The sequence below is a fragment of the Aquarana catesbeiana genome, linkage group LG07, assembly GCF_042186555.1.
Source record: "Aquarana catesbeiana isolate 2022-GZ linkage group LG07, ASM4218655v1, whole genome shotgun sequence".
In the NCBI taxonomy this organism is placed as follows: Eukaryota; Metazoa; Chordata; class Amphibia; order Anura; family Ranidae; genus Aquarana; species Aquarana catesbeiana.
This window is the reverse complement of record NC_133330.1, coordinates 212,214,874-212,231,292: the sequence shown is the minus strand read 5'-3', so window position 1 is coordinate 212,231,292 and position 16,419 is coordinate 212,214,874. Positions and strand designations below refer to the sequence as shown.

General features: G+C 40.4%; 1 protein-coding gene across 5 annotated transcripts in view; it reads right to left on the bottom strand.

The window, feature by feature from the left end:
* The window catches only part of COL11A1 (collagen type XI alpha 1 chain), a 329,239-nt gene that overhangs the window by 228,102 nt on the left and 84,718 nt on the right, over positions 1-16,419 (bottom strand). For all 5 annotated transcript variants that reach the window (XM_073593016.1, XM_073593013.1, XM_073593015.1 and 2 more), the window contains exon 5: positions 3,216-3,344. In XM_073593016.1, coding sequence (XP_073449117.1) covers positions 3,216-3,344 — 129 coding nt within the window. The remainder of the gene's footprint in view (positions 1-3,215; positions 3,345-16,419) is intronic.

The following is a 16,419-nucleotide window of genomic DNA, read 5'->3' as shown; positions in this document are numbered from 1 at the left end:
ACTGCGGCGCTTTGCCGGCAGTATAACAGCGCTGCCCCATTGTTTTCAATGGGAAGGAGTGGGGGAGGAGCGGTGTATTCACTGCTCTTCCACCGTTGCAAAGAAGCTGCTGGCAGAACTTTTTGTGACGCCCTGCCAGCGCAGCGCCCCAGTGTGAAAGCACTCGGGCTTTCACACTGAGTTTGCAGCTGAGGCTTTTTTCAGGCGCTTTACAGGCGCTATTTTTAGTACTGTAGCGCCTGAAAAACGCCTCTGTGTGAAAGGGGTCTAAAGCAGTTTTAGTTGGTTTCTAATGCCCCGTACACACGGTCGGACTTTGTTCGGACATTCCGACAACAAAATCCTAGGATTTTTTCCGACGGATGTTGGCGCAAACATGTCTTGCATACACACGGTCACACAAAGTTGTCAGAAAATCCGATCGTTCTGAACGCGGTGACGTAAAACACGTAAGTTGGGACTATAAACGGGGCAGTGGCCAATAGCTTTCATCTCTTTATTTATTCTGAGCATGCGTGGCACTTTGTTAGTCGGATTTGTGTACACACGATCGGAATTTTGTTGTTGGAAAATTTTATATCCTGCTCTCAAACTTTGTGTGTCGGAAAATCCGATGGAAAATGTGTGATGGAGCCTACACCGGAATTTCTGACAACAAGGTCCTATCACACATTTTCCGTCGGAAAATCCGACCGTGTGTACGGGGCATAACAGTTTAGAAACATCAGCTGTGGGTTTTGATTGGACAATTGCAACAATAAAGATAAAAGAAAGGGCTCCAGTTTTTATTTATTTACGGTATTTATTTTTTTTATCAGTACTGTTTTTGTTTTTTTCAGTGGATGTAGTTCTATCATTTTCTATGAGCCCATTCATACAGTGTGCAAAGATCAATAAACTTGCACTGGATTAAGATCCTTAAAATCAATAGAATAATGTGCATCTATGGTCAGTAATTTATGCATGTACACATATAGACACATGTAAATATATTATCATGCATACAATTAATGCAATGGAAACAGAATTGTATGCATCTTAATGCTATATGGACATTATTCATCTATATGTATGTAAACGTATGCACTTTACAGAACAATTTATGCATTTTTTACACAGGATCTCAACTGCCAGTCTTTGGCAGCGAGATCCTGCATAAATGATTAGTAATTTCATTGTAGTCATGTTCATATACCCAAAAGGAAAAGTCATTTTACTGCTTGTGTTGTGAACTTTGAAAATGAATTTCAAAACAATACCTGTAGTTACAAAGATGCATACGTGCTTGTTTAAAAGTGCTTTTAGTGCTTGTTCATAATTTACTTTAAATGGGAACAGTGTCATATTCTAAAGAGGGGTTCTGGGGGCCAAGGCAGCAGAGTTATTTAGGTCATTACAAATATTTTACATTTTATGTTTTCCTCATGCTTTAGTCAGTGCATTTAAAAGGATCTTTCCAAGCTTCATCAATGATTGTTTGTTTTGTATGGAATGTATGGAATGTAATCAGTTAAAGAAGTATTAAACCCAAAAGCAAACATTATATTGCAGTTTACCAATTCTCAGATATGTTAACTACACTAGCTTTCTTTCCTTTATTTTCACCTGGCGATGGCCAATACGTCTATTGTTTTTCAAAAGAACAAGCTGCCATGCAGATGTAGCAGTTTCAGGGATGAGAAAAGCCAATTTACTGCTGACAGAGGTGCTTACAATGATTAGCTTTTATTGATTTATGTAAACTCTTTTATTCCAAAAAGAAAAAACAATTGTTTGCTGTAACTGCCTATAAAGTATTAGCTGGAGTTTGGCTTTATTATGTTAGTTTATTTTAATCTACTAGTACATCTAACACTCTCCTCCTCCCAAACGCACAATGCTGCTATCTGCTGTGCCCCTGTGCACCTTCATCCAGAGTGGGGGGCACTCTAATGCATGAGGTGTATTACTGACCAGATCATCAGGTGAAATTAGAGGGGGAAAGATTATAAAAATAAAACTCATCCAGCTATCAGATTTAATGATTAGTAAGCTACAATTAATCACATTTTCGGTTTTGGGCTTAATACCACATTAAAGTGAACATGTTCATGAATCACCAGACCAGCTGGGCATTACAACAACTAAGAATGTATTTCTCATCCTGTGGGGAGGATGATTTTATATACAGGAAAAGATAAGACCATGTAAGATTAGGAAGTCTTTCCGGAATTGCAGCACACTCATCTAACTGTATTAAGTTTTATATGGCCCATATGTTAGAGTCACATTACACAAGTGGCATAATGTCAAAGGGATAGACTGCTAGCTGTGTAATACAATTGTGTACATGCTTGTATATCAAAGTGTCTTTATTAGTAGGGATTCCATCCATTGCTTCAGATATATATAAACCTGTGAAAAATATTAGGTTAAATACAACTGCTTCACAGTACATTCCGATTGTATAAAAATGACATTTAAAAAGATGAGATAAAATATGAAGAGAAAACACATTTTTATTAATCTCATCAGTAAATAAATAATGTTTTCATGGTTATAAAACAGAGCATTTAAAGCAGACCTTGCAGTAAAATGTGAGATCCCCTTATAACATCTGGCCCCCCTGAAAAAATTGCTGGCTGCAAAAATTTCTAAAATATAGCTGTTAAAAATATTTAAATATATACTTACCTTACCATTGTCTTCTGCTTGTGGTGCCTAGGTAAGGGTGATTGCACACTCCTTCCAATGAGATCCTGAGGAATGACCAGCAGACCAAACCTCACAAGCAGACACCCTTTAACTGGATTGGAGTGCCTTTTCACAAGATTTGGGGTACTAATCATGCACAGCAATGTGAAAGATTGGGGGTATGCTAAAAACACATCAACCTTTTTTTCTGTACATTTTGGAAATAGTGGCTTTATAAGTGGACCCAGATATTGCTAGATCAATTTTAACAACTTTAAATTGTGGCTTTAAAGCTCCAATAATTTATTTGCATGAATTTAGGCAATGGAAGGGACATGTTACAATATATTATATGTTAGATTTTTTTTTTTTTTTTTAATATATATAGGACAGCAGCAGTTTTTCTTTTTTAATATCCCAGTAATCCCCATACTTCTATATCACTAATTGTTTTTTTCCTTGCTTTATCACCACCCAAAACAAAGATATTCCCAGTAATCCCGATCTATATTATATAATGGAAGAACATCATTACTTCTCACCTCATCCACTTGTGGGTCCTGAGCTTGGGGCATATGGTGTGTTGGCTTGTCACAGTCCGTCATATAATGTTCACAGTAGTCATACGCAGCTTTGGGGTCATCAATAATCAGTAGCTGCTGGATGTCACCCTATAACAAATCATTCAAAAACAAGTTTGTTATTTTGTCTTGGTTGCTCAAACTAGCAACATAAACATGCTTAAAAATATCCTTATATTACATTTATGATACTAACTGAAGACCTTTAATTGCATGAAATAATCCCACAAACAAATTCCATTAAAAAAAAAAAAAAAGACATACACATAATGCACAAGCAATAAGTGTAATATGCAGCAATGGAAAATTCAAATACAAAATACCTGCAGCATGCAAATATCCATCACAGAGAAACAGTGCCAGTAGCTGCACACAGTGTAAGTTGAATTCTAAATTTTTCATAGAAATTTTTACCTTATTTGTTTTTTCTGCCTCTGTAATTGTTATTGCTCTCTGCATTTGTAATGCTTAATGTACAAGACGCACACTGTGCCTTCGGAGGAAAATGATTTCAGATGTTAACCTAATAGTGCCACCATGTGGTCAGAGCAGAGAGCCCTTATCTAACTGTATGGCAGTCATCAGTCTTAAGTCAATTTTAATAAAGAGCCAAAAAGGAAATATTTCCTAGGCCCACAAGAAACACACCCCCACTATCTGGCATGAAAATAATAATATTCTAATTTAGCTCACATGTTTTCTAAAGTCCCTGCCACCCTAAGAACAGAAACGAAGGCAACCTACACTTTTACTTTCCTATTTCCAGGACATCTAGAGCTAGATACAAATCCTACTGCAATTTCTTTTAGACAAAGCTTCAAATATATTTTTATCAATACTATAAGAACCCCATACACAAACTGATATGGGGTTTACAATCTTACACACATCAATGGGTGTGTATGACTTCATGTATTTAGAGAGTGGCCTACACATGAGGTGAATATTGTCAGACAAAGACTTATGTGACCTTTTGCTACAGATAATTGACACCTTAGGTGACATTCACTTACAAAAATGACTCCCTTGCAATAAAAAAAAATAAAACGTTGTTTTTACTCCTCTCTGTCCTTCCCTTGTCACTATTCATGCCTAGTCAAGGATCACCGAGAATGGGCAAGCAGTGCTGCTGGGTGGATGTGGTGACACAACATCAGGGGCTGGCTGCAAGAACCAAGAAGAGTCAGCCGGCTCTGGATGACATAGAAAGGGAAAATTGTGGGTTGGAGTCCAGACTGTGGCAGTAGAGCGTCAGGAGATGGCTGAATTCACTGGACAGGTCCATATGTTTTCTGAAGGCAACCCTACATATTAAATAAGGGTGCATTCATACTTGCACATGCACCCGCACACGGATTAGATGGGAAAATTCTAGCGTAGTTGCCATGATTAGCTGCAGGAGGCAGTCCCATTGAAAGCAACAGGAAGCCGCCATTTCCTGCAGCTAATCATGGTCACTTGCATTTAATCGCTCTTCCAGCATTCATGGCCGATCACTTGCAAGTAATCACTGAATGTTAGATTACATGCGAGTGGGCCACAGTTAGTGCAGGATTCGGCAGTCTCCCATTGCTTTCAATGGGGTTGCCTCCCGCAGCTAATCACAGAAACCCCCGCTGGGGTTCTCACATTTAATCAGAGTGTGGGTGCATTCACAGGTATGAATGCACCCTAAGAGGGAATTAAAAAATGAGGAGGGGAAGTGAAGTTCCTCTTTAAAGCGGTGTTCCGGCCGCAATTTTTTTTTAAAAGTCAGCAGCTACAAACACTGTAGCTGCTGACTTTTAATAAGGACACTTACCTGTCCAGCGAGCCCACGATGTCAGCCCCCCAAGGCTGATCCATCAGATCAGCTGCCAGCGCCTCCATCTTAATGAAGGGAAACAGGCAGTGGAGCCTTGCGGCTTCACTGCCAGTTTCCTACTGCGCTTGCATGAGTCGCGCGACGCTTTGTGAATGGCCCCTTTGTTTTCTGGGACACACACATGTCCCAGAATGCAACGGGGCCGTTCGACGAAGAGGAGGAAGCACCGCGGAATAGGAAGAGGCAGATTAGGAAGACTGCCTAGCAACAGGGGTTTCAGGTAAGTTAAAAAGTATTTTTTTCATTTGTTTTTTTTTTTATTTTTTTAAGAATATTAATGCACTTTTTTATTTTAGGGTGGCCCTCCACTTTAATGTTTGCTCAACTTTTTGTATACGGTGAAGCTGTATACACCTTTTGAATACCCACAAAACAGGAATAGAGGAGAAACCTTCCAAATGGGGACACTAGTTCTGGTGACTCTGTTGACAACTAGGCGTTTCCCTCACTTTGAAGGTGTTTCCTTTCACTTCCTGCTGTGGCTATGAAACAGAAAGTTAAAAAAAAATCTCCCCAATAGGACATAGACCGCAAAAGAAAAACGGGCAGGGGTTATAACCCCCCCTACTTTATCCAACATTAAAAAAAAAAAAAAAAAAAGTTTTGGCTTTAGTTCTACTTTAAAGAAACCCTGACAAATATGGAGGCCAATATTGCTGAACTCTTTCTAAAAAAGCTTGTAGCTTGGCTGTCAGGCTGATTGTCTGGCTTTAATACCATTAAGGGCCCAGAAAACATGTGCAGAAGGTAAAGTCAGAACACACCATCTGCATATTTTTTCCAGTTAAAGTCTCGGAAGGCACTGAAACCAGAGGGTCAGGATGACAACCATTCAGCTAGCATTTTCACAAAAGTGGGCCGAATGTTGCAGCCGGAATATTTCTATCATGACAGATAAAAAAAAAAAAAGTAATATTTTGGTGAATTGTGTAGAGGAGTCCCAGGACCTTTTTATACTCAGTTAGTTAAAGGCAAAGCACAGTGTAGGATCCCATCTCCAATAAATATCTATGTCTGAGACATTAAACAGGCACAGATCAATACTACTGACACGTGGCATTGGTCACAGCATGCTTAACCCATAAGTCCTAATGAAATATATACAGTAGTAGCAGGTACTGGAACCCTACTTGTATTACAACCCGCAGTCCATAAGTCACATTGCAGTATGAACAATACCAGCTTAGGCGACAAGAAGTGTTTTAGTAGTTCGATCTCTCTAGATGATACAGTACAAAGAACTATCAGCAGGCAGTACTTCAATACAGAGCGCATACAGTGTAACTTCACCTGAATAGACGATATCGATATCAGGCAATGTAACACAGGTGTCAGTGTATTACAAATCATACAGAGTTCTAAGCTCCCTTGTACACTGATTCATCACATAGTGGAGGTCACATATCAAATATTTGTATAACAAACACACATATATGTATACAGTATACAAAGCCAGGTTTTAATTGACAGTATAGCAGAATAAAAGATCTTTAAATACATAAACTGTAGTATTTGCAGTGCCTAAGGATTGATTGTACATTTCTAGCAATTAAGCTCAAAAAAGTGAAGATTTCCTATATAACATCTAGAAATCTATACATGCTAAGTTTACCCAAGAAGTGTCCTGAAAAGTCTCCTTTTTGCTTTGCAGTCCTCCTTAAAATTTCAGACAAGTGACTGTGTCTAGGCACGTTTGTGCTATAACCTAATAGTTGTATAGCAGTATGAGATCATTTAAGGCAGCCCACAGATGATACAATTTTTTTAAATTCAACCATACGGTTGGAACAAAACAAACTGACCCGATCCCCTCATCCACACATTTGATGTGGATGAGGGAATCCTCGATGTTGAGGTATTGTATTCTGACAGCAGGAAGATAACTCTGTCAAAATAAACTGATCAGATTTGTAGGCTATAGGCTGCAGCAGTGATAAAGAGGGGAAAATCTCACAAGGCGGTTGTACAGAAGTCGAATGGAAGATCGACTTCTGTACAACCACAGTGCCCATACATGGGTCGCAATTCGGACAGTCCCTGCTAAACCATCCAAATTTCTATCCATGTATGGCCGGCTTTAGGCATCGCTTCCACTAAATGATATTCTCACAAAATTTGGAGTGATGTCTTGACTATGCTGCTTATTGTTGGGCTTGCTGAAGAGAAGGTTGTACCTGAGGATTTGCAGTGCAAGGATCTCCCTGCTTATGCTTCAGTAATTGTGTGGACCTGAGCTGTCTCTACATCTTTTGCTGTGCCTTGATGCTTACCCTAGCAGTCATCAGGGGACAACTCAGACATAAGAAACTAAAGCCCTGCTCCTCTGCCAAGATGGCCACCTCCACACAAAGACACAGTGTGAAAGATAGCATAAATACATACTAATCTGCATGGTAAAATGCAGCATTTTACTGTAGAAGTCTCTCCGGCTTCCAAGGGCCTGATGGTGACCCCCAGAGCCAGGGAGAACTGATATTCCTCCTCAGGGTGCAGGTTACTAGGCATAGTGGTTGCGGTGCAAGGCGAAAAGATTGGGCGCCAGTCACTTATTGTAAAAATGAACAAAGAGAGTTTTATTTCTCTTAATGAGAATGGTGGGAGAGGGGGATAGGGCTCAGGACACCCTTAGGCAAATGCAATAGCAATTAGGCAAACTCCGTAGACAAAAATAGAACTAGGCAGACAGCAATATAGATAAAGGGCCTTTAAGCTGAATGCAGCAATCTGTATCTTGTAGCAACCGCTGTCTCCTATTGCAACAACTTCTCTCACAGTATCCTACTGTAGATCTTCCAGTTTAACTCACAGTATCCCCCTGTAGATCTTCTAGCTTAACTCATAGTATCCCACTCTAGATCCTTAAGCTCAGCTTGCCGTCTCTCGCTAGACTTCTTGGACTCTCAGCTACCTGCTAGATCCCTCAAGCCTCACCCACAGCTAATCACTGTACTTATCTTCAAGCTTTACTTACAGCTTCCACCATACTCCTTCAAGCTTTACTCACAGCTACCTGCTGTATTCCTGGATGAGTCTCCACTGAAGCTTTCCCACTTGCTTCACTGTCCCTGGCTAGTGAAGTGTCTGATCTGGTACACCTTCAGAACTTCATCCCTTCCAAACTTGCCCCTGGTAACAGGAGTGGTCGTCCCTCCGGCAGCTGCTTCTACTTTACCTCTGGCAACAAACAGGCTCCCCTCGGGCTCAGCCTCTAACACACGCAATTCCGCCCCAGGCTTCGGGCTTAACCTTTGCTGCTCCTTCTTTGCGGAACCCTGAACTACTGGATAGGCCTCATGTAGACCTAGCAACCAGTAGGACTCCTGGATAGGCCTCGGGCTTCAGGCCTAGCAGCCGGGAGCTGTTTGACACGCATCCACCCAGACCGCAGCCCCTGGCAGGAAGAACCCCAATCAGCTGACTCCTCCAGAGAGAGACTACCAATTAAACTCAGACTTAGGACAGAAACCAGTGGATCAAACTATCAATTAGCCAGGCTAATTGCTACCTAGCACAACTAGATTTATTATCAGCCCTGTTTAGTACCAGGGTGCTACATTACCATACAGGCTAGTGTCAGCCATGGTAGGGAATGGTACATTTTTTCCTTTTTTTTGTAACTTTATTTTAAATGTCACATATGGGTTTATTTACTAAAGCTGGAGAGTGCAAAATCAGGCTTCCAGGTTTTATTGCCAAAACTTAATTGAACAAGCTGAGCTTAGAAGCAGATTGGTTTCTATGCAGAAGTCTGCCTAATTTTGCATTCTCCAGCTTTAGTAAATAAACCCCATAGTGACACATCATTCATGTAGCTGCACAGCAGCGTGACAAGTTGCGTTGCTGTGCGGTGACATGCAGTGCCTTCCAGACATGGTGCATTTTTCCACACTGCACATCACACCAGCCTTGTTTTCTATCTGCTCTAGTGGTGACCTGCATTTTTTCAGTGCTTCTTGCCTGACTTTTGTTTGGCAAAGCCTTCACGGTACAGTTTCTTTTTGAAAATTACAAATGCAATCATTTAGAGGTTGTGTGAAAAGTTTACTGCAACATAACAATTTTGATAGTTAAATGTCATGTTTATTCATAGATGTCACTACATCAGAAAAAAGGTCAGCTTGGGTGGAAAAAGAGATTGAGTCCCAGATAAGAAATCCTTCCAAAAATATGCAAGGAACATTGTTGTAATTGCCTTCACATGTGGGAACTGATGGGATTTGTTCACTATAAAACACTGTAGAAATTCTAGGTGAAATATAAATTAATTAAATAAACTAAATGTCACAAAACTTCACTCAACTCACCATGGTGCTTGTACTGACATTGATTTTGTATTGACATTTATTTGACATTTGTATTGACATTTCACCGACATTGCTGCAGCTGCCCTTAGATGATCTTAATGTTGAACCATTGCTAATTTCTTCTGCTGGTCTATATCTAACCTAATAAGACACCTAACGAAAACAAAAACACCAGATCCAGAGTATGCAAAGAGCTAAATAAGAAAAATGTTATCAGTCACTAGTGGCACACACACTTCCTCTGCACAGTCCTAGACTGTAGAAAGAAGTTAACTGATTTCAGATTAGTAGTACAAGGGCCGCTTATTTGTAAAGGACTGGACACTTAAAATGTCATAGTCCTAGGTACTCTGTGGCCCTACTGGGAATTACTTCTTTAAATTCGGCATGTGCGAAGTGTTCTCTACTTACTTCTGCCCTGCTGCACTGAGTGGATTAAACCTCATCAGGAAGGAATGTTACAGGACAGAAATACAGGAAAAATACTCGTCTGAGACCTGTAAATTTCATCTCTGTGAAACTCATTACTTCTCCCTGCTTTTTGCAACTTGGAGCTTGAGTGCCCTTCTGTGCCAGATCCGAGACGTTTAAATAAATACACTAGACATGATCAAATTAACACCTGCACTGCCAGGAAACTATACTAGCTCTATCAAAAAAACAAAATGTTAACTCTTTAAATGGTGTAGGTGGAATTTTAATCACTAGTTATTTCTTTTAGCCGTTATTAAAATGGGTTTTTAGTCATTTTATTTTTTTGAAGATTTCTGAAATTTTTTAATATGTTTATATCAAGTTTATATAAGTATTTTATCTGTATTTTGTACACATGTTTGTCACTATTTTAATTTTTAGTAATAAACATTTTAAACAGGGGGTTTTCATGATATCTCATTGCATGGTATCCTGCACTTTCTTCCTGCATTTGTTCACTTCACCTGCAGACTGAAAAAGAACTCTCTTTGCAGAAGAGTATGGAGGAATCCCTCCTCATAAGATACAGTATGTGTGTTAAAGCCAATATCCTGCTATTCTGGCTTTACACTTTTAGGAGGTAAACATTAAATACTAATATGCAATGATTCATATTTAACTCCATTACTTTTCTTTAACAGCTTCTTTAACAGCTGGGCACTTTCACCCCCTTCCTGCCCAGGCCAATTTTCAGCTTTCAGAGCTGTCACATTTTAAATGACAATTGTGTGTTCATGCAACGCTGTACCAAAATGAAATTGTTATCATTTTGTCGAGCTAGATAGAGCTTTCTTTTGGTGGTATTTAATCACCACAGGGTTACTTATTTTTTTGGTAAAAAGAAGAAAATGACTGAAAATTTTGAAAAGAAAACTGTTTTTTTTAGTTTCTGTTAGAAAATTTTGTAAAAAAACACTGCTGCACTGCTGGGCACTGTTTGGCATCACTGCTGGGCACTGTTGGGACTGTACTGATAATCAGTGCCTTGATTATCTGTGCAGGCCTCCCCTGTGAGGAAATGCCGCTGATTGGCTCTCCTCTCCTCACACTCTGTCAGTGTGAGGGGAGGATAGCCGATAACCAGCATTTCCTTGTTTACATGTGATCAGCTGTGATTGGACACAGCCAATAGCATGGGTAAAGAGCCACGTCATCGTCTCTTTACTGAGATCGAGGATGCGCCATGTCCCAGGGACACAGCGCTCCACCAATCACCATGCAGCGCACCCCCGTGGGTGCGCAAGCACGCTGAGAGTGGGGCGACATAATATGATGTCATCCCAGAACAAGAGAGCTCCCCGTAACTTGTCTATACGGTGGGTGGGAGGTGGTTAAAGTTCACCTGTGTCCAGATTTTGGGCATTAAAGGAGTTGTAAAGGCAGAAGGTTTTTTTATCTTAATGCATTCTATGCATTAAGATAAAAAAAACCTCCTTTGTGTAGCAGCCCCCCTCAGCCCCCCTCAGCCCTCCTAATACTTACCTGAGGTCCATCTCTATCCAGCGATGTGCACGAGTGCCTTGGCCGTCCCGGACTCTGCCTTCTGATGGGCTGAGCGCCATTGGCTTCCGCTGCTGTCAATCAAAGTCAGTTAGCCAATCAGGAGAGAGAGGGGGCCAAACCACGGTTTCATGGCTGAATGGACAAACGGAGCTGAGACTCGACTCGGGTGCCCCCATAGCAGGCTGCTTGCTGTGGGGACACACAGCAGGAGGGAGGGGCCAGGAGTGCCAGCATGGGACTTGAGAGGAGGAGGATCCAGTCTGCTCTATGCAAAAAAAGTTAACAGAGCAGGTAAGTATAACACGTTTATTATTTTCAAAGAAAAAAAATGAGACTTTAGTTTCACTTTAAAATACTTAACAGCTTAAAAACAGCTGCTGTTTGTTCATGTAGAAATGTAGTATTCCAAATGTATTTCCAAATTCTGTTTTTGTCATTTTGAAATCCATTTATTTATTCAGCTAGTTAACATGAAGTGTATTATCTTAGTCCCATTATGTGTTGAGCTTGCTCCAGCAGGGTGTCCAAAAAATAACACTCTGAGTTAATGGTGTTTAATACGTGGCCAATCAGCAATGTCAGGGCCTCCTGATAAAGGCTGGGAGTGCTATTAAAGTGATTGTAAAGGTTTTTTTTTTTTTTAATTAAGAAACATGTCATGCCCCCTCTCTCTCCTCACAAGATTTAATGGACAACAGCAGGAGCAAATGGCTGCTGAGAAAAGAAAGATAGGAGAAGATCTGCACAACGCTGGATTGAGTTTGGGTTTGGGTGGGTGTTTAGGGGGGCTGGGTGGAGAAACTTTTGAAAGTTTGTTTACCTTAATGCAGAAAACATATAAGGGTAAAAAGGTAAAAAAATAACTATTTGCCTTTATAACTACTTTAAATATTTAAAGCTTTTCCAGGTACATTGTTTTGACACTGGTATTTTTGCCCTAAGAGGATACATCTGTGACATTTGTCTTTTTCTAAGGCTTTTATGGATCTCCTTTAATTGAAGGTTGGTTGAGTCAAACATCAAAGGTAAATTTAAATCTGACTTTCAATGAAAAGCCACCAACTAATCCAGGAGACAGTGGGGAGTCATGGCGACATGGCGACATGGCCCTTCAAGAAGTGGCTGAATTGGAAGCTAAATATTTTTGTTTTCCCTTTTTAGTAACAGCTACTTATTTAAATCACCTTTGCAGTTGATTTGACTTTGGGGGTAGAGGGGTTTCAATTGAGTAGGCTTTCCATTTTCATGGCACGTCTATTTTAACTATGTTAAGATCATTGTAGGGAAGCAAAGAAAAACTGCACTGCTCCAAGTTCTGTGTGTGTTCCTCTGATCCCTCATAGCACTGGGTGTCGGCTTTTAAGAGTTCATCCCATTCAGGCATGTTAAGCAAAAAATAATAGTCAAAGCTGCACTCCTCAAAGTCACACCATGAAGTTTAATCAGTGTAGTTGGCTTCCAACATAATCCCCAACCTAACGTGTTACATCCAAATTGGGCCTATTAATATGAATAAGCCCAATGAGAGTGAAACATGTCAAGGGGCATGGCTTAGGGCCTGAGTCAATAGCCAATTCATGGTGTGACTTTGAAAAGTGTAGCTTTAATCTTTGTTTTTGATATACTAAAATCCACATTTTTTGTCTATCTTTGGATACAGCAGGGATGGTTTAGAAACCCTGCCAGGATTTTATTGCAGGCAAGGTAGTGGGGCACTGGACTCAATACTATGTATCTAGGATACGTATGGAAATTGTTACAAAGAAAGATAGATCTATGGTATATCATGGCCAAAAAAACTAGGTCCTTAAAATTCTTTAGGTCAAAATAGAACAGGGGTTTATTGCAGTGTCTGTCTCATCAGATTCACCGTCTTTATTTGTCCTGGTGATCATGGTCAATAGGACAGAAAGTGATGGGAAATCCAAGCCAGGGTTCCCAAATGAGCAGGTAACTGATAAAAAAAAGTGTGTCAAATAATGCACTACAGCTATGACTGAAATCTTGAAATGGATACTCATTCAACATAAAGACTGAATGGCAAGTAAATAAGACACTAAAAGGTGATTGGCTCCAGTGGTGCCAGTCTCTGTTTGTACACATTACTTGCACTAAATATTTATAACAACTTCAGCTCTGTAAAGATTTTCAAGAGAATGTATTAAAGTACAAAGCAAGCTGAAGTTCTACCTAAGCACTCATAAAACATGCCTGTTTATTGTTTTCAAACAGGAGCAGAGACTGCATATTTATCATTTCAATTTGTCTTTGAAGAGTAATTGTCAGACTGTTAGTACAACGAATTGCCGGGGCCGCTAAAGCGATGCTTTTGTGAAATGATTCCCATCTGCAAGCTGCATTGATTTCCGGAGTTTCGCCACAATCACCCATTTTGGGTCCTCATAAATCTCAACTATAAACACTAAATTGGAGGCATTTGGATACCAGATTGCAAAATGTTTTAAAGGATCGTTCAGATTACTATGTAGCTTTCTTTACATTCAGCGAGAGGAGTTGAGCCATGATTGCTTGCTTTGTTAAAGCAAATTGCTTTTAGAGAATGATTGTAGTTAAGAGAGTCAAGTAAAAGGCTGCACTTTGTAGGTAATTATAACACCTGTCAAATGCTTGACCTTTAAATTCCCGAAAAGACAGAATACAATTTCTCAAACATCAGCTGTCTGTACTTTTTAATAAGAAATTACAACGGAGTTAAGCTAAAGAAAAACATCAGTTCAAACACGTCTTCAATTTGTGTTGCAAAATATCTTTGCTCATAAATCCTCATTTTCAAACATTTACAATCTCTATGTACAAACACCTGTGATCTTTATTAAAGCTCAAATCTTTTTCAGACTAGCACAGAAATTGGTAGGTGCAGGGCAAGATTGCAGTTTTGATGTGTAGAATGCCGTATTGAAATAAAAACATGCATTGGTAAATATCTTATGCTCCTGGAGAATACACCTAATGACAAGTGTCAGTGGCTAATTGCCCCCCATATATTTCATCCCCTGTCTAACTAATGAGGGTCATGGGCCCTGGTGAAGTGCACAAACAGCATGATAATACTATTCAGCCGCCACTGAAAATTTGCCTGGCTGGTGTAAGAAGTATGTCTTAAAATATTTGCTAACCAGTATAACAGCAATTTGACAATTTGAGATGTTGATGCACAAGCATGCATATACAGAAAGAAATAACTACAGATTAGATAAAATATCTATCTATCTATCTATCTATCTATCTATCTATCTATCTATCTATCTATCTATCTATCTATCTATCTATCTATTTTACAAAGGCTCTTTACCTTGATCGGTGATGTGCAGTGTCCGAGGGACACAACGCACCACTGATCCCTGCGCCACGCTCCCCCGGCGGGCGTGCATGCGTGGCAAAAATGGGAGGACGTCCTCCCAGAATGAAAGTGTTCTCGCCCCTCCTCATTTGACTATACAACTCACTATTAAAATATAAAACATGTTATATTTGCCTGAAATTGTATTGCACAGATTGGCCCTGAACCTTCTCTTCTCGGGTCCATTGCTGAAGATCTTGGCTCTGCCTCTTCTGTGTCTGCTACCAAAGCAAGCCACTTGCTATGGGGGCAGATTAGTGGACTCGATCCCAAGCCAGATGTATCGAGGGGGAAAGGACAGCAAATTGTAATAAATGTGTTACCTTTTGAACCACTTTAATGTGCAAAAAATTATTTGTTAAACCCACAAGTCCTTTTTTTATTTTCAGAATAGACAATGCTATCATTTAGAGGTTCATGAAAGACTTATAGAGCGTACACACGGTCGGACTTTGTTCGGACATTCCGACAACAAAATCCTAGGATTTTTTCCGACGGATGTTGGCTCAAACTTGTTTTGCCTACACACGGTCGCACAAAGTTGTCAGAATTTCCGATCGACAACCACGCGGTCACGTACACCACGTACGACGAGACTAGAAAAGGCCGGTTCAGAACCAAGCGCGGCACCCTTTGGGCTCCTTTTGCTAATCTCGTGTTAGTAAAAGTTTGGTGAGAGACGATTCGCGCTTTTTCAGACTCGTGGCTTTCAGATCGTTTTCTGCCGTTCAGTTTGTGCTTGTGGGTTTGTATCTGCTCTTCAGTGCGTGCAGTCAGTTCGTATCAGAGTTTTCTGTGTGATCTTGCCTGCTCGTTGCTGTTTTTCAGGTCGCTCTTCACAGGCCTTGCTGTTCTTCAGTGCGTTCTGTTACTTCGTTCTGAGCAGCCGACCGTTTTCTAGCCATGTTTCGTATGCGTACTCCTCGTAGAGTTCGTGCTGTGCGGGGGCTTGGTGTTGGGGTCCTGACCATGAACAGGGTGGGGAGGAGTTCATGGACCAAGAATTGGTTGCTTCAGCGTGACCAGTTCTGTCATATGCCTTTGCTCCGTGAGATCCGTGAGAATAATCCTGATGATTTCAGGAACTTTCTCAGGATGACGGACCCCGTGTTTCACCGTTTGTTGGCTTCGCTGACCCCCTATATCAGCAGGCAGGATACCTGCATGAGGCAAGCCATCACTCCGGAGCAGAGGTTGGTCGCTACCCTGCGGTATTTGGCCACAGGGAGAAGTCTGCAGGACTTGAAGTTCTCGACAGGCATCTCCCCCCAGGCTCTGGGTATCATTATCCCAGAGACCTGTTCTGCCATCATACAGGTCCTGCAGAAGGAGTATATGAAGGTAAGATTTTTATCCTTTTATATCACATTTTATTGTCTTTAATGTTTGATAATATATTGTATTTCTTTCCTCATTCCCTAATTACCATGCTTGTAATAAGCTGTGAATGTCCCCTTTGTCCTCATGCATGCTGGATTTTTATGTAATTATTATTTAAGGTCCTTCATACATATTTGCCCTTCAATAACCTCCCCAGCATGGTGTCTCCTGCCCTATATTCACCTCATGTAGTCACTTAACAATGTATTTTATCAGCTCCATAGTAGTGCTTTACCCCAAACACCCCCTAAAATGTTTGGTAATGTTATTTTTGATTTA